Source organism: Pelmatolapia mariae, linkage group LG10_11 (assembly GCF_036321145.2).
Source record: "Pelmatolapia mariae isolate MD_Pm_ZW linkage group LG10_11, Pm_UMD_F_2, whole genome shotgun sequence".
Classification (NCBI taxonomy): domain Eukaryota; kingdom Metazoa; phylum Chordata; class Actinopteri; order Cichliformes; family Cichlidae; genus Pelmatolapia; species Pelmatolapia mariae.
In genome coordinates this window covers 36658727-36680813 of record NC_086236.1, presented here as the reverse complement: position 1 = coordinate 36680813, position 22087 = coordinate 36658727, and the positions used below count along the sequence as shown (strand labels likewise).

General features: G+C 42.5%; 1 protein-coding gene across 1 annotated transcript; it reads left to right on the top strand.

Moving 5' to 3' along the window:
• The first annotated feature begins 73 nt into the window (after positions 1 to 73).
• On the top strand, positions 74 to 20601 carry ints2 (integrator complex subunit 2). Its single transcript, XM_063486029.1, has 25 exons — positions 74 to 370; positions 1010 to 1318; positions 1507 to 1645; positions 2039 to 2141; positions 5309 to 5422; positions 6258 to 6388; positions 8183 to 8353; positions 9007 to 9227; positions 9335 to 9460; positions 9681 to 9752; positions 11146 to 11260; positions 11725 to 11793; positions 12684 to 12818; positions 12917 to 13093; positions 13288 to 13402; positions 14157 to 14261; positions 14371 to 14535; positions 15229 to 15430; positions 16370 to 16495; positions 17528 to 17729; positions 17983 to 18264; positions 18743 to 18850; positions 19063 to 19168; positions 19482 to 19658; positions 20155 to 20601. Exons 2-25 carry the CDS (start codon positions 1014 to 1016, stop codon positions 20334 to 20336), a joined length of 3648 nt encoding a protein of 1215 aa, XP_063342099.1. The 5' UTR covers positions 74 to 370; positions 1010 to 1013; the 3' UTR covers positions 20337 to 20601.
• Positions 20602 to 22087: the final 1486 nt, after the last annotated feature.

The following is a 22087-nucleotide window of genomic DNA, read 5'->3' as shown; positions in this document are numbered from 1 at the left end:
ACTCCCCATCATACACACGCGCCTGTGATTTATCAGAGTGCTCGCAGCACGCGCAGGCTGGAGTACAGTCTTTGTTCAGTCATTGCTGCTTCACGGCACCGACGACATTAGTGCTTTTGCTTTCACAATATCCACGGTGTTCCCTGTGGGTAACGATGAGATTTAGGGTATCTATAATGGAGTGAAATTGCCAAACAACGGCAAAGACATTTCCACAAACGTGCCGGCACAATCCAGGACAAGTTCCTCTGTTACTGACTTAGGGCTCTCCCAGATCGTGCGACCGCGGGGGCTGACGGTACAGTCTGACGTCTGAAGGCCTCCGCGGTGATAACTGTTTAAAACAGTACGTGTCATCTTAATGAGCCAGGTAAGGGCGTTCTTGTGAATTCGTGTATTTATGTTACACTTACTTTATAGCTTAGACGGACCAGTCAACTCAAGGTTGTCTTGTGACAAACTAGCCTAGCTTTTAGCTCTTAGCTTGCTAGTAGTATGCTAAAAGTCTTTCCAGAAGCGAACTGAATGAGTGTTAGCTACTGCTAGCTCATATGTAGCCTTAAAAAAAACCCAGCTAAGAGTTCGAGCGATTTTAGCCGAATTGCTGGTGCTTTAAAAAGCATATATTAAAGATTTTTGAAGGTGAGTCCAGATAATATTTTCACAAGGACCCAGAAAACACTAGTTCATGTATTCCCAGCAGTTGTTAGCATTTGCTTTAGTTAGTGGTTATAGACGGCTGTTATCTTGTTTCTTTAGTGGCGTGTAACAGCTTTTCTGTTTGTAGTGACTAAACCTATGAACAAGTTATCAAACAAAATCATTACCATCAGCGTACAAGTTACTCTCGCGTTAAAAATGTATATCGAGGAATGAATGGTCACATTATGACAACCGTTAGCTCTGCAACTTAAAGTGTATGTACTGTTGAAAACAGACTAGTAGACTGTAGAAAAAAATGCATCCAGTTTTCCTCTTTAAACCGTCAGTTTTGTCTGTTTCCCCCAAGGTGTATGCACGGAGCGATGGGAGACAGTGCAGGGCTGCAGTTTGTCAGCTCCTATGCTTTTGAAGCCATGCAGAAGGTGGATGTAATGCGCCTGGCTGCGTTAAGTGATCCGGAGCTGAGGCTGCTGCTGCCCTGCTTGGTGAGGATGGCGTTATGTGCCCCCGCTGATCAGAGCCAGTCCTGGGCACAGGACAAGAAGCTTATCCTCCGCCTGCTCTCTGGGGTTGAAGCCGTCAACTCCATTGTAGCACTTTTGTCTGTTGACTTTCATGCCTTGGAGCAGGATGCACGGAAGGAGCAGCAGCTTAGGTATGACTTATTTTCACATGGTAACACTATACTGGCACAGTAGTGGGTTACAGGGTGGGAAAAGCTGCTTATCGGGTCATACATATACAGCTATATTTGTTACTGTGTTTAAAAAAAAAACAAAAAAAAAAAACTTGGAGTTACTACTTGGAGTTCATTTTAGCATAATGTACCGTCTCCTCTGCTAGGCACAAGGCAGGTGGCTCTAATGCAGAAAGCATCCTGGTGTCACAGCTGCAGCACGGCCTAACTCTGGAGTTTGAACACAGTGATCCCCTCAGGAGACTCCGTCTGACCCTCAGTGAGCTCCTGGCTATCATGAACAAGGTACAGTCAAAGCTTCCCTTATAATTCAGTAAATCTCTGGACACTGACGATGACGATGATAACTGAGCATCCGCGTTGTAGAAATGTGGAACAAACATGTCACGTATACCTGGGACAGCTGTGTATATGTAAAGAAATGGAAGTATGAATCATATTAATGAGTGTCACCTGTGGACTACAGAAACAAGATTGTGCAGCTTTCTTTAACTTTTCATTAAATTTGAAGTTTCTATCAGAATTACTACTAAATCTCTGCCATCTGCTCTCGCTTGGAATGAAATTATCTGCGTCTCAGTGCTGCTGTTGTCCTTTAGTAGATCCATCTTCATCTAATAGGGTGAGTTGGGTGATGCGTCCCTGTGGCCTGTTTCACATTCCCGTGTTGTTTCTCAGGTGGCAGACTCAAATGGAGAGTTTTTCTTAAAGTCTTCTGAACTCTTTGAAAGTCCTGTGTACTTGGAAGAGGTTGCGGATGTCCTCTGCATTTTACAAGCAGGTAAAAAAGAAAAAACGTCGTTTTGTTTGCAGGTACATTATAATAGCATTGCATTTAATGCAGCAACATTCATAAACTAGAAAATGCATTTTCTGAAGTGTGCAGTGTGAATGCTGATAGCTGAATGTTTTGAGCTGAAATGAAACAATTGCTGAATGTTAAGTTAAAAATGTTGAATGAGCTGAAATATACTGAATAATTCACCTGAAAGATAAAGTGGAGAACTGTTGAAAGCTGAAGTTCACACAGAAGAAGTTTCAAAGTTTGAAAGTAGATGACCATGTTAAAATGTACATTAGAAAAAGCTGACTTAAAAAAAAAATAATAGAAAAACAAAACATCTGAATGAATATTGAAGGTTCATATTCAATTCAACTACAGACAGGTAAAGGGTGTCAGTTCTAATCATTCAGTCAGAAAAGATGATTCTAAACATCATCAAATGACTCCAACTGCCCAGTTTTAAACCACTTTTCTGCTGAAGATAAATCCACCAATCCAACGGAAGCCTGAATTCCATGGGCCAATCAGAATGCTCTATCCAGTTCGCCTGCACTAACTATTGACATACTATTACTGTGTGCAAAACTTTTTCAAAATCTACCTCGGCGCACCTCTTGAAAAACAGCTTCTAAATCCAAGACCCTAACTCCTGTCAAAATCAATTTCAAACCACGAGGATCCCGAGGAATTGTTCTATACAACAGTGTGTTATTTATGTTCGTGCTGTCAAAAATGTGGTCACAGGAGCAATTTAAAAAGTGGGGTCATTCCTCCTGACTGAAAATATAATGTATTTTTACATTATATGGTTAGAAGGTTATCCCTCTACTTATATCCACACAGTTTAAAAGGTTTATATCTCCTAGCTTTGAAATTCAATTCAATTTTATTTATATAGCACCAAATCACAACCCGGACAGCGGGTTTGCTTAATCAGCATCCACACTAATAAACATTTGAATAAAGAATAACATTGTTGTCATTGTTGATTTTGTGTCTTCACCCTGAGTCCATCCCCTGCCAAGCTGCACCTGTGATTCTACGGCTGCTCGCTGATGAGCTGACTGATAAGTAAATCTTTTCTTGATCAATGCCTGTGGGACTACATACGGGACTGGAATAAACAGGGTCTCCCCATAAGCGAAGTCAGGCCAATTTTAGGTCAACTCACAAATGCTCTGTCCCACCTGGCTTCTGTGGGAATGGTGCAGGCTGACCTCAAACCTGGAAACATCATGGTTGTAAACCGCCATGAGTCTCCAGTCAAAGTCAGACTTATAGACTTTGGCCTCGCATGTCCTGCGTCTGCAGTGAATCCTAGTGACTGCGTGGGGACGGTTGGTTATAGTGCAACTGAGGTTATGCTTGGCCTTCCTTATAATGAAGCAAGTGACATGTGGTCTCTGGGGCTGGTAGGTGTGGAGCTTGCTACAGGGGTGCCACTCTACCCTGCAGAGAATGAATATGATTATCTGAAATTCATCATAGAGACTCAGGGTCAGCCACCAGATCATGTTCTAGACTCTGGCATTTACACTGATGACTATTTCATTGAAGACAACTACAAGCAACAGCGCTGGACATTTAAGACTGACCAACAATTTCAGTACGAGACAGGATATCCATCCCTGGAGACTCGATACATGAAACTTAAACGTCTCGATGACCTTGAACAAATAATGAAGGTTAGACGAGGACCAGAAGATGGCCAAAGCTTATTTGTCAGCTTAATTAAAGAGATGTTGGCCTTGGATGCACACCAGCGCATAACACCCTTGGAGGTTCTCCGGCATCCCTTTTTCAACCCTGGCCTCTCTAACAGGTTCCCATGTATTGACACTGAGAGACCACACAGAATCAATCTCCAGAAGGGAGAAACAAAAGTGTGGATCATTGGGTCAAGCTACATCAGACGAGGCGAGAGTGACGCAAAAGAGAGGAGAAAATTTTGGATTTAATGCCAAAGTCCAGTGGTTTGGCAAAGGAGGGATGCGCTGAAGCGGAGTCCCTCCTCGTTTTTATGAGGCGCTATCCACACAAAGACCACCTGACATATTGGTAATCCATGCTGGGGGCAATGATTTGGGACTCATGTCTGCTTATCAACTTTCTTCTGTCATTGAGAAGGAATTGATGCAACTGCACACAGAGTTCCCCTCAATGACAATTCAATTGTATATTCATCCATCAACGAGCGTCAAGTGTGGAGCTATGGAAATCCAGGCAAAATCAATAAGGACAGGAAGATCGTGAACGCTAGCATTAGAAAGGCTGTCAACCACTTTGCTGGAGTGATTATTGAGCATCCATGCTTGAGGTTTTTCAACAACTCCATTTTTTTACCCGACGGAGTTCATTTAAAGAAGAAAGGAAATGCACTGAAAAGCATCCGCTCGGAGTCTTCAGTCACCTCACAGAAAACTGACTTGAGGGATTTCCTTCACAGTCCAGAAAACCATATGTTGTTTATTTTAGGCAATGTGAGCAACACATAGCTAAATTGTGCTCTCATTTTTCTTTTCTTTTGCCTCTCACCCCCCAACCAGTCATGATGGCCCCGCCCCTCCCTGAGCCTGGTTCTGTCAAAGGTCTCTTCCTGTTTAAAGGAAGTTTTTCCTTTCCACCGTTGCCTAGTGCTTGCTCTCATAGGGGATCATTTGATTGTTGGGCTTGAATTTAATTTAATTTAATTGGATTGAACAAAATTTTAAACATTCAGATGAGAGGTTCACATTGTAGGGAGCACCACAAAATCTATAAATAAAAAAATTGTCATTAGCGGCAAATCAAAATAAAGAAAACAATTTTTGAAAAACATCTCTTACTGCTCTGTTGGCATGGCAAAGTGTTAAAAACATGCTGAAGCTCAAACACTAATTGTTTACAGCACTTTGTCATGTAGCTGCTTTCTGCTTGAAGAGCAGTCTGCAGCCAGCCACTCCCATCTCCTCACAGCCTTCTCTTTTTCTTGTAAAAGGCAGTGACTTGCTTTTTGATAAATACAAAATAACTGAAAAATCGAAATAATAAATAATCCACTGCTCCCGAGAGTTCAGAAATAATGCAGCATATTTAAAATAACAAATATTTCTGTAAATCTGCTCTGAAAATAATCCATTTCTTTGACTTTGCCGTCTGAAGTGTTTGGATTTTCTCCGTCTTAGAGCTGCCTTCGCTCCTGCCGATCGTGGATGTGGCCGAGGCTTTGCTTCATGTCCGCAATGGTGACTGGTTTCTGTGTCTGCTGGTTGCCAATGTTCCTGACAGCTTCAATGAAGGTAATTCATCTGTCTCACAACGCTGCACATTCTGTCAGCAGATAATGGAAGATAGAGTGGCTGATTAATTGACAGGAATAGTTGGATATAGTTAGTCAGTCAGTGTGGAGGAAACAGGACTTTACCTGAGATTGGGTTTCTCGCTTTATTATAATTACACACTGATATCTACAACTATATGTGTTTTTCTTAATCCTGTTCATGGCAGTGGACCAAGAGTGCAGGCATTTGTCTTTGACTGATGATGAACATTATTATTATGTCATCCTGACTCACGGAGAGCCCTTTGAGAGGCTCTCTGGAATAAAACACTCACTGTCTCCTTATCACACAGAGTGTCAGAGCCATGTCAGGCGCAGATTTGTGCTGCGTAGCGGTGATCATCACAGATTCCTTTTGGCTTTGCTGCTGCAGTTACTCTTTCACTGACATGAAAGTGCAATGGATTCATCCTTGGATGAAGTGTTTGTAAGGTTTGCCATGTTAAACACCAGCTGGCAGCCAGACTTAACCCCGCCGCCTCATCAATGGTGTATGAATGATCCAGGAGTAGCACAGATGGAAACTAATTCAATTTCAAAGCGTTGCCATAATGCCAGCTACTAAATTTACTTTTAAACAATGTACAGTGGGAAAGTGAAGGACAAATATGCTGGCCCCTGATGCCAGAGAATTGATGTAATCATGGCTGTTGTGTATTGAAGGGCATAACTGGGATCTGGAAGTATTCAGATTATACAGTGTTGAAAGTCTGCATAGGTTTCTCCTCATTTGCTGTAAGGATATAGTAAGCAGAAAGTCCACAGTGTTTAAGCGTGCCTCTCTGTTGTTGCAGTGTGCAGAGGTCTGATTAAGAATGGAGAGCGTCAGGATGAGGAGAGCGTAGGTGGGCGGCGCAGGACTGAAGCGCTCCGGCAGCTATGTCAGATGAATCCCTCACAGGCTCTCAATATCCGGGCTATGGTGGTAGGTATACTGTTAGTATAATGGCGGGACTGAACTCACACCAAAATCACACTTTATTTACAGCATCCCAAAAGTCATTTATTTCAGATGAGAGATGAGTTCTCTCATCTAGTAGCTGCTCTTTTTCTACTCTGGATGCACATTTTCTGCAACATTCATTCTGCTGCCCTGTTTTATCCCATTAATTATGCATGTATAAAATAAAATTAATACTCGCACCAGCACATTTGGAGCATCTGCTCCTTTTTTATGAAGCGCTTTCCTGATTAAATGTTTGGATAGCACGACGGTTGTGTTTGCAGCAACATAGCCGCATTAAATATTGATTGTGATCTCAATATAATTATTTGCCGTTAAAACATATCTTCCATAATTTTGCAGTTTCTCTTAGTAACAAATTTAACGCAGCACCCCAGCAAAGCTCATCCGTTTCTCTGCCTCGCTAAACGTAGCACTGCTGGTAATGTAACAGTCATGCACAGATTTCAAGAATGAAAATCAGTTTGATAGACAAATGTTTTGCTTACACCACTTTGTTAAATGATGAATAATTTGTAAGCTGTAGACGTTTGTTTGTTTTTAGCTCCTAAACATCACTCTTTAGTTATTATAGACTTGACTAACGACTGGCTCTGTTGTGCAGGGAACTATTTTTCTCTGCTTAAATTAACTCGCCTGATAGAGGGCAGTAAAAGTGATAGGATTTTGCTGTTTAGTCATTTATGTTGTGGTACTCTTAGTGACGCTGTCCCCGAGGGGGAGAAATTAGTCTTATTTCTATCGCTCATAGAGGTTACAGCACAAGGTCGGCTATTGAACGAGGCAGAAGAAATTCATTGCCTTGCTGAATGATTCATTAGCAGAACTCGTACTTGGCTGGACTTTGTGGTCTCAAACAACAAGGTTTGGGAATTGATGGGATCCAGTGCTGAAAACAATGTCTGGAGAATGGCAGTAGAGCTCGCAACCAGCAAGGTCAAGTAACGCGTAATGTTAGAAAATAATGTCGAGAAACATTAATAGTAGGATGACGAGGAATAGTGAATTTAAACAACAATGATATTTCGTTTGCACAGAAAAAGAAGACGACACTAATAGAGCAATGCAGGTTCGTATTAGAACGACACCCATATTGCTAGTTCCCCTTTTTTTATTTCCTTTATTTTCAAACCTTGTTTTGGCTCGTAATCACTCACTTAGCAAGACCGCTTCTTTGCTCATGTTTCCCCTCAGTAAGAAAAGGAGCTATACAGGGTTCTTGAACTCCAGTCCTCGAGGGCCGCTGTCCTGCAACTTTTCCATGTGTCCCTGCTGCAACACACCTGAATACAACTAGTAGGTCATTAGCAAGACTCTATAGCACTTGACTGCATGCTGAGGTGGCAACCTCTAACCCTGCTCAAGTAAATGTGTTTGGAAGAATGTAATTCTAACAATACTTTTATTGCACCATGTTCATTCAGTCATGAGCTGCTGTAACATGAATCAAATGGCTGAATCACCACCTCTGCATGCAGTCAAGTTCTATAGTCTTGCTAATGACCTACTAATTGTATTCAGGTGTGTTGCAGCAGAGACACATGGAAAGGTTGCAGGACAGCGGCCCTCGAGGACTGGAGTTCGAGAACCCTGAGCTATACCTTGGAGACGCGTGTCTTTGCAAAGACCGGGAACACATCAGCCCATAGTGATAATCAAACAAACATAGACTAAGTCATTATGAAAGAACATGATTAATATTTGATAGAACAGGTGACACTCTGTAATTGACTGTGGGTGCTCTGTGTGTTCCAGGTGGAGGAGTGTCACCTGCCTGGTTTGGGTGTGGCTCTCACTCTGGATTATAAACCAGATGCAGCAGATGAGGCAGTCAGTCCTCTTGTGTCTTATGTCAGCGGACTGCTGCTTGGCACCAATAGCAAAGTCCGTACGTGGTTCAGTATGTTTATTCGCAATGGACAACAGGTAAGGCCCCGGTTTACTCTCGTATTTCCTGACAACACATAAACAGTCACTCCTTTAGGTGCAAGAGGTGGACCACCCAAAATGTCCTCAACATGCTGGATTGTTCCTGTGATGTTTTTAAAGAGCAGACAGTAATACAAACACTCGCTGACATTCAAAATGAGATCCTGGTGGGAGTATCATTTGTAGCCTCCATCCTTTCTTGTATTACTCGGTGTTCAGCGCTCGAGTTGGATTGCCCCAAATTTAAGCTAACATTCAAAATATCACAGCAGATATAAAGGAGATCACGAGTCTGTCTATCTGCTGGCATTTCTTGCAGTTTATGGAGCGCAGACACGCTTTAGTCAGCTTTTCACTGTAAATGTCATAATTTGTTTAAATTTCCCTTTCATAAAATGTTGGGGGGGGGGGGGGGGGTTTAGGCGATAAAGCTCCCTCTGCATTGGAGAAATGTCCTAAAATGTTCTTCCACGTTTATTTCATTTTTAATTTTTTCGTATTTATTTCCTGGCAAGTTGCTGCTCATGCAACGAGTCAGTTAATGATCATAATTATCAGATTTGTAAATGAACTTGGGCAAACTTTTACCAAGGCCCAGCGGTGGAAGCATGAAAGTTAAATGGTGTCCTCTCCTCACTCGATCCTGCCAGCGTAAGAGGGAAAGCAGCTCAGTGCTGTGGCAGATGCGCAGACAGCTGCTGCTCGAGCTCGTTGCCATCCTGCCACGTTCACGCAGCACCCATGTGCCCAATAATGGCGACGTGGAGGAGGAAGGAGGCTCGGGGTACTCTGGCCTCAGAGAGGAGCACGTGGTAAAGGCCAGCGCCCTGCTCCGACTCTACTGCGCCCTCATGGGTATTGCAGGTCTCAGGTGAGTCAAAGATCATGATAGCTTTTGTTACATTTGATTTTATAATCAATATTTTATGTACTAGTTGAATTGTAACAATGTATTTTAATCGCTGTGTTTCCTTCCAGACCTACAGATGAGGAAGCAGAGCAACTACTGCAGCTGATGACCAGCCGGCCTCCTGCCACTCCTGCTGGCGTTCGGTTTGTCTCCTTGTCTTTCTGCAAACTGCTGGCCTTTCCTACTCTAGTCAGGTACATAAAGTTTATTGACTCTTACTTTTAGATGTCTTTGTTTTATTCAGCCAACACAAACAGGCCAGGGATCACAAGCTCTTTTTAGCTGCCGGTGGTCTTGAATTTTGATTTGCTGCCGGTGCCCGCTGCTTACCAAAAAGCCCTGTCGGTGTTTTTTGGCATTAATAGTATTCTTTTTATATGTTGACTGAGCATTATCCTCTGTGTGCCTGTGCAGCACTCCAGAGCAAGAACAACTGATGGTCATGTGGCTCAGCTGGATGATCAAAGAGGAGGAATACTTTGAAAGGTAAAAAAATTATAACAATAAAAAGGCATGACTTTACGAGAACGCAAAAGATTAGAGAGTAAAATTCATCACAGGAAGCTGTCACATGTCACTGAGTTTTCTGTGACACACATGTTATTGTACCGATTTTATATGTCGTAAGCTTTAAATGTTCATCACATCAGCTGTAATAGGATGATGTCTTTACAGAATTAGTCTATAATGCAACATAAACCCATATGTGAAAGCATTTGTGGCACTTAGATCCAGTATTAGTGTATTCTATGCTGATCCTGTCTCCTGTACTGTGAAACATATTATATACACAGCTGCTGTTGGTGGTGACCTTCTGTTTTGGTCATCAGCAGATTTGTTTTTAAAAAAAAATGTAATTTAATTTTTTAAAATTAATTTCAGGAAGTAGTGCCAAGACCATTCACCGAGTTTGGTGTCGGTAAAGGAAAAAGGTGCTGAGCTCTTTACATGTCAGCTTCCTCGCCAGTTTTGATTGGTTGTAACTGGTGCTGACATCGACTGGTATATATCTGACATACGTAGATAGCTGTATGGTGTCTTTTCTACTACTGCCATCCATCTCAGGTATTATTTTTAAACAACCACAGCATACTTGTCCTAGAAATATGAATTACTAACCAGCTAAGGCTAAAACCAAAGCTGCCTGTAGGCTTATCACAGATTTCTGTTTGGGCCTGTTCAGTGTCTTTGTCATAAGATCCAGGATAGTGGACATGGACATCAGAGGGGACTTTAAAGTCAAGAACCTCATTTTGAAAATTGGACATTATTGGTTAGTTACATTAGTTATGTGCATCTCCGAGTTTGTCCCGTTGTTGTTGCTCCAGTGCTGATGATGCAAGTGTTGGTGACAAGGATCAGTGGATTCACGCTAATCGGTGTGCCGGATTTGAACATTTCTTTACATTCAGCTCTGATAGATTTCAGTGCCAGATGAAGAGGGATGAATAAGGAAAGGCAGATAATCTAAGGATGCCTATACACACTCTGTTTCCTTGCCCCCTGACCAAGTGACCGAGGAAACAAAAAACGTTCCCACAATGAACACGAAGTTGAAAGTATTAAATCATCTTTATGTATTGAACTCGTTCCTTGGAGATTTGTTTTTCCTGTATGAAGTCTATGACCTGTTTCAACACCTTCAGCATTGAATATGAATCCGTGTTTTTGTGACTCAAGTCCATAAACCATAAATCTGACAGGTTTGTCTGACTAACCTAAAGGCTGTGAGAGGAAGGTTCGGGTGTGTGTGGGTTGATGTAACGGTCATAATCACTTTTATTTAAATGCTGTCCTGCAACATGAAGGCTTAACGACAAACCTAAATGTCTTCTCTCACTTGCCTCTCCTGCATATGTGTTTGTCTTCCTCCTTACAGCGCCGCAGGCGTATCTGCTTCTTTTGGAGAGATGCTATTACTGGTTGCCATGTATTTCCATAGCAACCAGCTCAGCTCCATTATTGAGTTGGTGTGCTCTACTTTGGGGATGAAGGTAAGGTGGTAGGTGGGAGGGAGGCAGTGATCAATACATCAGTCTGGCTGACCAGCCACTGGCCCCTCTCTTCTGCTGCAGCAGTGGTGCATATAAAGACTATATCACTAATGAAACATTTGCAGCATACACGTATCTAGCTAGCTGCTCTATACCCTGCAGCCAGCTTTCAGTGTTATTACTTATTAAGTGCACTATTGTTTCTTGTCTGTGTGCTAAGTAGTTTCCCTGTCTCACTGTATTTCCCACTAAGATGTGTAATGTAATTGGATTTAGAGCCTGTTTGTTTCCACCCCTAGGGCAATCCTCTCAATTCAGTGTTGTGCTTGCCATGTAGAATTTTTCTTATGAAATATGAAAAGAGGGAATTACAAAATAGCAGCGCTGCTGCCTACAGGCTGTTTTCACTCACAGCGAGCCTGCCGCTCTGGATGTTTTTTATAGTTTTTGTGTAATTCCTGCAGATTGCCATCAAGCCCAGCTCACTGAGCAAGATGAAGACCATCTTCACACAGGAGATCTTCACTGAACAGGTGTGTATGTATATTACAAGTCCATCATTGTGTATCGTTACTGGGCAACCACTGTTTTTGTCATTGATTTGATTTAGATCTCTGACTCAACACCTCCATCTTTTCAGGTTTCACTGTTTACTATCAGACCAATGGGGGGGGGGGGTAGGCCATTGATGATGCCTTTGATGATTTGCTGCTGAAACCTTTTTCATAGCAAGCACAGAAAGTTTGTGACTTGATATCTTTAGGTTATTACTGCTTGACGTTGGCAAACTGTCACGGTGCATAACAGAGTTTTCACACCAGTATAGACTGTTAGTATCACACACATCTGTCTGTCTGTTTCATGGGGTAAGCTTCTTAAACAGTGTTATAAGAGAGATCGGACACCTCATGAGTCTTGAACCAGTAAATCCCATAATGCCAACGATGGTTGGATAGTTTTAACCCTATTTTGTAGCAAACTTTTTAAGCTGTTTTTTTTTCAGATTCAATTTGATATTAAAGTTAGGAGCTACTTTTGGCTGCTCCCTTATTTCCCAAGGATCGGCATATTTGATTTGGCACACATTTGATGCCCTTTGCCCTTTCTGATGCTGCCCTCCCATTTATCTGGCATTGGGACTAGGAGTGCACTTGGCTGGGGTTTATCTCCTAACAGAATTAAATTAACCATCATTCACATATACGGTGAATGTGTTAACCACTGCACCACAGAGCAACTATATTATTCAGATAATGATTCAAAACGTAAAAACTTGGCCAAAGATAATGGTTAGGCCCATGCTGCTGTTATAAAAGTAAATTTTCGTGTCAAGGAGCGGTACAAAAGAAATGTGGCACAAATGTTTATACAGTCTTTACATTTCTGAACTGTTAACAACAGTTGTGTGACTTTGGCTGTGCAGGTGGTTACAGCTCATGCAGTTAGGGTTGCAGTGACCAACAACCTAAGTGCCAACATCACAGGATTTCTTCCCATTCACTGCATCTACCAGCTGCTTCGGAGCCGAGCCTTCACCAAGCACAAAGTGTCTATTAAGGTAATGCACACGTTATGGCTGATTGTGACTATTGCGTAACTTTGTACTACTGCACAGTTGTTTGAAACTGTGTCGTTGTCCTTGTGTGCACCTTCTAGGACTGGATCTATCGCCAACTCTGTGAGACGACAACACCCATCCACACCCAACTTATTCCCCTAATTGATGCTTATATCAACTCCATCCTTACTCCAGCTTCCAAGGCAAACCCAGAGGCCACCAACCAGCCAATCACAGAGCAGGAAATCCTCAATGTCTTCCAGAGCTCTGCAGGAGTAAGTCGCTTCCAAAGCTAAATCTGCATCCTTACAAAATACCAGTGCAGTGCATTTGATGGGTTATTGTTAATTTTGTTTGAAACATAATTACACTTTCATAATCCATAATTTTGCTCACTTTGATCTTCGTAGTTTGGAAATAGGTTTGTAACCGTTATATCCATGTCCACGTTTGCTGGTGATCTCTTTAGCAAGCGGATGGTAGTCGAGCAGGACGGCAGCGCTACGCTATCACCACCCAACTGCTTATCCTGTACTACATCCTGTCTTATGAGGAGAACCTGTTGGCTAGCACCAAACAGCTGGGTATGTATGAGGCTGTTTCCCAACAAAAACACTGCGCTGTGTTTGGCTTCCCTTTGTGCTCTTGGCTCACCTCCCTCCTGCTTCTCATTTTCTCTTTCTGTGCCTGTCTGAATTGCATCCTTTGTCATTTTCCTCACTGAAGAATGCATTGTGTGGATGATGAAGGGAATTTGTCAGCAAGTGAGAAGAAAAAGGAACCTTTTGTCCTCTGTTAAGTTGTAGGAGATGCTCTGGATGTGCAGTCATTCATCTTTTTCTCTCTTGGCACTAAATGTTGGCTGCTTCATAGAGAATAAATGGTTGGCTGACAAAGAGCCAAGTACAATGGCTGCGGGAGCAAAGCTAACTAGGACAGCTGTAGGTTAGATTGAGCATTAGCAGTTAGCCTAGTCAGTGTTTATTCTCTCCCATGACGAGCTCTCCTCTTGCCCTTCATTAGGCCAGATTTATGTGAGAGTTTATGCCCATCTCTTTAATTGCTGTGTTTACCCAAGTGCTCTCTCAGCCTTCAAGGAAGGAGTAATGAAGCCCATCAGCAGTGGTAATGAACCCACGTCAATGAAAAATCACCTCAGCTTCTCGAACGCATCGGCACAGCAGCTCTGGTGTCCTCACACAATCAAATAAAACATTTATCCTCCATCTCGTCCTTATTTTGCTTCACATTTTCACTCTGTTTAGTATTTAATTTAGTACAGTTTCTGTGATCCACTCACTCGTCCTGTTTTCCTCTTTTTCTGTTTTTTTTTTCAAGCCCTGATGCAGAAGAAGCCAAAGTCCTACTCTGCAGCCCTGATGGACCAGATCCCAATTAAGTACTTAGTTACCCAGGCCCAAGGGCTGCAGCAGGAACTCGGGGGTGAGAGTCACTTTTGGGTTTTTCTTACTAAACACATGGAGAAAAACCCCCAAAAGGTAAAACTTATTTGATTATTGTAGACTGAACGCAGTTTCTTCACTGATCCCAGGTCTGCATTCGGCCCTACTAAGACTGCTTGCAACCAACTACCCACATTTATGCCTTGTGGAGGACTGGGTGTGTGCGGAGGAGGTGACCGGTACCCTGCCCCTGTTGAGGAAGATGATGCTTCCCAGCAACACATGTAGATACACCCAGAGACAGCTTCACCAGGGTGAGCACAGGAAATTTAAGATGTAGCTGCCTAATTTAAGTTAAAAATATTAAGAGAGAAACATTTTAAAGTAATAAAAACCCAGACAGATTATTGATGGCTTTACTAGCACCACTGACGCTAATCTAGACGTCACAGTTGGGCGAGTGAAATGCCAGATTATCTGTCTTGGGTTGGAATAAAATCATTTATCAATCTGTAATCTTTGTGGTTAATTTTTTATGCTGTGTTGATCCTACAACTGCTGAAGGATCAACAGTTTCAATAGATGTAGGTGATGTGTAGCTACATGCAGATGCTGTGTGACGCTGCACGACAAACCGCAGAGAGCTGGCGTCTCATTTATTTGGCCTCTGTGATGTGGTGGTCTTGTGTTTCTCTGATCTTCATTGTAGTAGTTTAAAAGAAAGTTGTTTGAACTGAGTGATGGTTACATACTTGAGTGTTGCGGAGCCTGTCCCTTCACCTGAACAGCTTACTCCATTTGTAGGATTTAATCTGTGATTTACATTTTTCCTCTCTGACTCTTGAAATGCATCCATGCTGCTAAAGGAGGTTGATTAACCTCAACGGACAATCGCACAATAATTCTCAAGTGTATTTATGATATTGTGCTGTGCACTTGTTGTACACTGATGGAGATGCAGCCAAAGCTTTGTACCTCAGAGATTAAAGCTTATGTTTTCCTCCCAGCCTTCCAGAAGTTGCCTTCAGGTAGTCCCAGGCTGATGCGTATCCTGGAACATTTAACACTGCTTTCACCTGGAGACCTGATCCCTTACGCGGAGGCCCTCACAGCCAGCATGGCTCTGCTGCTGGAGCCTGCTGTGCCTCGTCGTATACTACAGACCGTCAACAAGCTCTGGATGGGTCTGAACACCGTGATGCCCCGCAGGTACGTGCTCCGGACATGCAAACAGGAATTTGTGCCTTAAAGCATTAATGGAATCACTTGAGTAACTAAAATTGGTCTAAAGAATTTTCTTGTCCTCACTAATTAGAATTTGACATCACTGAAGTGAATGAACTCCCCTGCTGCTGCTGCTGGTTAAATAATAATTATACATGTTTCCAGTAAAAGGCTTACAGGGCTGTTTGACTTGTTGCTTCCTCTTCTAGGGCTGTAGACAGTTGCTGGGAGGCTCTGTAAATACGGGACATGAAACCTGTAGAGCAGGAGATGTTGCTCTTAACTTTCAGCTGTCTGCTCAGTGATTATTGTATAAACAGATCAAAGACACTGAGGTGAGCGACTGTGTCGGCCTTTGTGAACTCTGGACAGATGAGGTTAACCTCACTCTGCTGCAGGGCTCAAAGGAGCACAGCTACCAAAAGGAGCCTGTTACAAGACGAGCTCAGGCAGGAAGACTGAGGGGGGCTCTGAGAGGGAGATGTAAGGGGTTGTCGACACCCCCCCATATATTGAATCTTGCAGAGGGACAGATGACAGAGACTGGTGAATCAAGGATGAGGGCTGCAAATTCACACAGGCCCACTGATTGATGCCGGTGCACAAGCTGCACGAAGGCTTGCAACAGCAGGCTGCTGTTTAGAGTTTAAAGTGGGTTTCTTAAGGGAGATTAGGGTGAAATATGAATAAACAGAAATCTATGTCACACTATGTTTTTGTAGTATTTGAATATTAATCTTCCAAAATCAAAGTATTTAGAGTGGGCGTAATACTGTCAGTTTTACTTTGAGCAGTTTTAATGTTGTCCCTTAACAAGGCAGTGTTTCTTAGTTACATCAGAGTTCTTTAAAAGCCGGGTACAGTTGGTATTTCAGTTAACAAAACTTTGTGTGGTGGGAATGAAATTGTGTGTCTGTGTCACAGGCTGTGGGTGATGACGGTAAACGCCCTCCAACCTTCAGCGAAGCTGCTCAGGCAGCAGAGGTACACCCAGAATGACCTGATGGTCGATCCTCTCATCGTGCTGCGCTGTGATCAGAGAGTATACAGGTGACTACAAAAAGCCACGCATGGACTCGAACATACAGTCTCAGATGTGGTACAGTAGGTGGGCTTTCATGTGGTCCACATTTTCACTGAACGTAACTAAAGAATTTCTTCTTTTACAAAAGATGAACCGTTTATGACCGGTCGGCGCGGGCACGCTCCGTTTTCCGTAACTATTTTTAAAGCCCGGTAGAATTGGAACCACTTAAACTAGCGCAATAATTTTTTTTGCATATGAAACCGGAGGAGTTGTACTTACATGTTATGCCATCAGCTCGTCCTTGGTCACGGTTTCCTTCCACACATAGCTGTGCAAACCTTGCATAAAAAGCACTTGCAGCAACAAAAACATAATATTCCACAAACAGGCTCGTCCAACCCGATCAGCTGTTCATAACACTTCCTATGTTGGAATAGACGTCAGCGCGAACTGTCGCATGTCCGCCATTACCTGCCCGGAACTGGCAGTGGCATCATTTTCACAGAAAATGTATTTTTTGTCCTGTAGGACATTTACAAAGATATGCGAGTATTTTTCAAATTAATTTTGAGTTTATGCCTTTCTGTGTCGTGTCTGGGAGGCTTAAACTCAAATGAAACTGCTGGAAATAATCTGTTTTGATGCTATTTTTTTTTTGCAAATTTGCATCATAATATTTATTTTCCTTTTTCCTGCAGTATATAAAAATTAGTGTATCTCAAAAATAAAACTATGAAGACACTCAAAATAATTTTCCTGTGGTTGGAAACTATTTTGTGCAACTTTTTATTTACAGTTTTGAGGGATAAACCTCTGAAATTTCTCTAACTAGAAATATATGTAAAAAAACAAAAACAATTTTCAATTTGTAATTTATTGCACTTTTTTATATAGTTACTATGGGCTTAATGCATACATATTATTAAAATTTAGGCTATAATGGTTGTATTGATGTATAGAAACTTGGCACTACAGCATGTAAAAATATAAAGCTCTGGCAGACTTGGTTCTATGGTGGGTCTTAATTGTCAGTTAACAATATTTGTTTTTGGCAGGTGTCCTCCTTTGATGGACATTGTCCTTCACATGCTGAATGGCTACCTGCTGGCCTCGAAAGCCTACCTACAATGTCACCTGAAGGAGACGGCCGACTTTGATCGACAGAGCCAGACTGTGTCGAGCCTCGGTGTGCCGGGACAACCAGATACGCCGGAGGTCACCAGGGAGGAGCTAAAGAACGCTCTTTTATCTGCGCAGGTCATTTGAGAGTTTTATAAGAGTGCTATCCACCTGACAGCATATTCATTGATTCCTAAACCTTTTTCCTGTATCACGTTGTTTCTTCATCCCCCCAAAATATTACACTGCAAAATTTGCAAATCTTATTTTTATGTGAAATTTCTATCTTACTGGTGTTTCAGTAAAACAAAAAATGCAAAAAGACACTAAAGTGTAACGGCGGGCCTTTTATGCAAAGTCATTATAAATCCTTGTTTTTGTTCAACTGCAGGACAGCGCAGCAGTGCAGATTCTTCTGGAGGTGTGCCTGCCAACCTCTGAAGAGCAGCAGCTGGGGGCCACCACAGACAGCCTGTTGAGGAGCATTCGGGGCCCCGTGCCAGGGAAATCGAAACAGGGAAGCCTGGGGCCTGCAGCCAAGGGGGGCGTGGAGGCTGCGGAGCCAGAGGGAGGTTTGCTCAGTGATTTGAGGGAGGTGCAGTGTCTCATCTGTTGTCTGCTGCATCAAATGTTCATCGCCGACCCCAACATTGCCAAGTTGGTCCACTTTCAGGTAATATATTGTGAAAATGCTGGCAGGTTTATTGTGCCATTAGGCATAGCTGTATCTTGTAGCATCCTTCCACATTTTCCTATTGAAAGCATTACAGTCATTGATAATGGATTACACCGTAGAGCAGAAAATACCTTCAATGCGTTTTCAAGAAGATCCGAATCATATTGACCCCATTAGTCATCAGATTGTGCCATGGCGTAAGTAATAAGTGAGTGCAGCGCTCCCAGAAGCAGCAGACAGCCATATGGTGGACTTCATCAAACCGCTTCCTGTCACAGTAATCCATCCACGCTGCTGAGCAGGAGCTGCCGAGCAGGAGCTGCTGCAGTGTGCGTCGGCGCAGACGCATGTTTACGCTAGCACTCGTTTACATAGACGACTGTTTGAATAAATGAACTGCTTATTTGCGATTTCTTGCTTATGTTGCTAGATTAATTCCAAGTTTCCTGTTTCCTCTTGTCTCCCTGTCTGCCAGGGTTACCCTCAAGCTCTGCTGCCTCTAACTGTGGCAGGCATTCCCTCCATCCATATCTGTCTGGACTTCATCCCAGAGCTGCTGGCCCAGCCCCAGCTGGAAAAGCAGGTGAGGCCTCCCAACCTCCCCTCCCCTCTCTTTTCTGGCTTTCACTCCCAGACTTGCCCTGGGTTTGTGCCAGAGCCTCTCTTACACTGTTGTGCTGTTATTTATTTATTTTCTCCAACCAGCTCTGCTTGCTGCTCTGCTGAGTGTTTGCATATTTGCTACATAAATAAATGTATTAAATGTCTCACTGCTGTTATCGTGTGTCCCTGCAGATCTTTGCAATCCAGTTGCTATCATATCTGTGCACCCAGTACGCCCTACCCAAGTCCCTGAGTGTGGCCAGGTTGGCCATCAGTGTCATGGGTACACTTCTTACAGGTCAGTAAACACTCTGTCTTTACATCTCACAGGCTTATGCATGTGGTGATATACTTCTTCTTTTAGTGTGCATCTTTTCATCATACTGTCTGTCAAACATTCAATCTGCTCCCAGCAGACTGCCTGCACACTGTGCAGTTCATCTTACATAAATCAGCTGTTGGCACACAGATGTTTTTATCCCTGTGTTTAGCTGCCATCCTCTGGTGTTTAGCTGTTAGTGCAACATTATTTCTCTACACTGTATTAACTGTTTATCAGCCTTGTGTATAGTGTTAATTGTGTATTCGTGTGTGTGTGTTTTGCTTCCTAGTGCTGACTCGTCCCAAGCGTTTCCTCTTCTTCATGCCCACCCTGCCATGCCTGGTGGCTTTCTGCCAGGCGTTCCCTCCACTCTACGATGACGTGGCAGCTCTCTTAGTACAAGTGGGCCAGGTTTGTTCTTCGGATGTGGCCACCAAAGCCAGGGACATCGATCCTTTTATCGCGCGTAAGCATGATTACTCGTTTTCTTGGCAGAATAATGTAACCGTTGACACAAAAACATTTTGACCCAAATCATTTTTGTTCATCTTTTTAAAAATCCACAATCCAGATGTTGTAATTAAAGCCATCTGATCATTTCTGTCCTAAATGTCTAAGAATTATGAGAAAGATCCTTCATCATGTATTAGCTTTGATGTGTTTGAGTGAAGCCTGATGTTGCCTTACACATAAAGACCAAGTGCCAGTCTGTTCCTCAGACTGAGGATTTGAAGCTCACTGTGGCTGTACAGCTCATGTATTTCACTGGATCTAGTAAATGTGTAGTAGGAGTATACCTACCATAGACATTTAAAGGTGTTGTCCATGCATGCTACTGCAGAGAGGCTTAATCTACTTTGTTTATTCAGCATTTCTGGATGCTTCGATTGGACATAGAATAATTAGTGTAGATGAGTTTAGATCTACCAGTGCTAAAGAAAAACACTTGTTTTTTCACTCAGGCTTGCAGTATCTTAAGGAGAAACCACTGGAGGCTGTGGTCTCAGGAGGACGCCCCTGCAAGCTGACACTACCCCAGAAGACAGCAGAGGAGCTGGGTGGGGCTGACCCTGATGTCCAGCTCTGTTACTGCATAGAGGCCACCTTCATGGACATTATCAGCTGCACCCTTCACGGACTATAGAGCAAACACACAGAGACTCTGGAAGGTTCAAAGGGACTTGATTAAACCAACAACTCCAAGCACTGCCTCTGTGTTCATGTGCTCTGTGATGATTTGTAAGTATGAAAATGTTAAATGTTTTTGGGGGTTTTCTTCGACCTCTGTAAGCATATTTTTTTAACTTTAAGTGCTATGACCTTTTTTTCTCAGGCACTGAAAAAAATGTTGCCTTCAGATGTGTAGAGTTTTGTAATGTATTTGTTTGTAATAAAACAAAGGAAATATCCGTCTGAGGTTTATTCTGCAGTGGGAAGTTTGGATAGATGTGGCATCTCTTCTCAGCATAAATCTGGACTCCTGTTTCTGGGTTTTCTGCCCCTTGCATATAATTAAGATTTTATTTCTTGTTTTTACTGGAAATAGTTAACTTTTTTTTATGCAATCAAAAAAAGGCCTTTAAATCCAGTTACAGTTAAGTCTTAGGAGTTGCACAAGTTTTTGACCTTTTAACATTTTGTTTAACACAAGTTCACAAACATCAAAGAAGAAAAAGGGATGATTGGAGCAAACGAGTTGGTTCTGTTGGATATTTTTACAATAATCTTGATAAATACCTGAAATATACAGAAGAACCAATTCTTGTCAGTTACAATGTTTCCAGTAACTAAAATCATTAAAATGGTTTATTTGGTTTATAATGAAATCTTTGTACCTTTGAGCACAAACATGGTTGGTGTGGTGTCCTGCTGGCCGTACAAACTTAAAACAAGCAGCTGATTTCAAAGACTTAGATAAATAGCACTTAAGCATATTCAAACATTCACACGCTTCAGATAATAACTTTGGGTTATGATTATTAGATGACCTGCTGCTAGCGCACGTGTATAAAAATACTGTCCAACTTAAAAAAAAAAAACTCTTTGTTCAGGCTTAAGCAAAAACAGCAGTGTTTTTCTCTAATTCTTGAATTCAGGCTGGGCTCGACCCCCCCCCCCCAACCAGCCCATGCCTATTTCTTAAAAATCTACAGAAAATGCTGTTGTGTGCACTCTAATCTGTAGCTGCTATCTCACATGTACCTAGGGATGCACCATCATCAGTGGCTGATCTGTATCTGTCGTGTCACGCCGCTGTTGCAGTAGGTAAATGTCCAAAGATGTCGAGATAAAGAGCTGGGAGGCTTTCAAACTATTTTTAAATGGAATTATTTTATTTTCCTGGCACAAAGGTGTTGATTTGAACTTATCATATTCTATTGGAGATTATGTATCAGAATTTCAGGAGCAGGACCACGCTTCCAAACATGCTCCTTCCGGTTGTCATCTACATAGGTTCCCCCCAATTCTGCAAGCTGTTCATTCTCGTTTACGTGCCCCACCCTCCCTCTCTCCTTGTTCTCAATTCTTTAACTTCTTCGCTTCTATTTAGTACATGAGGATCTCCAGGCCTGGGAGCCGTCGCCAGTCCCCTTCGAGGCCTTCCCCAAACCGCAGCTCAATTCATGTCAAAGCATTCTAAAATGCTGTCAAAGCTAAAATGAGGACGTGGGCCCAGCTAGTGAATTCTATTCTACTTACTTACACTAAATGTGAAGTAACTAATAGTATGTTGTTGCTGCTGTGCTATCCTGACAGGTGTATCCTGATAATTCACCAGAGGGCAGTCTTGCCACACTAAAAACAACACGTCCACTCCATCAACAGCCATTAATTACAGAAACCTTGTGGATTTAGTGGTAAAGAGTCAGAGAGTAGTTTTCAAAGTTGATACAC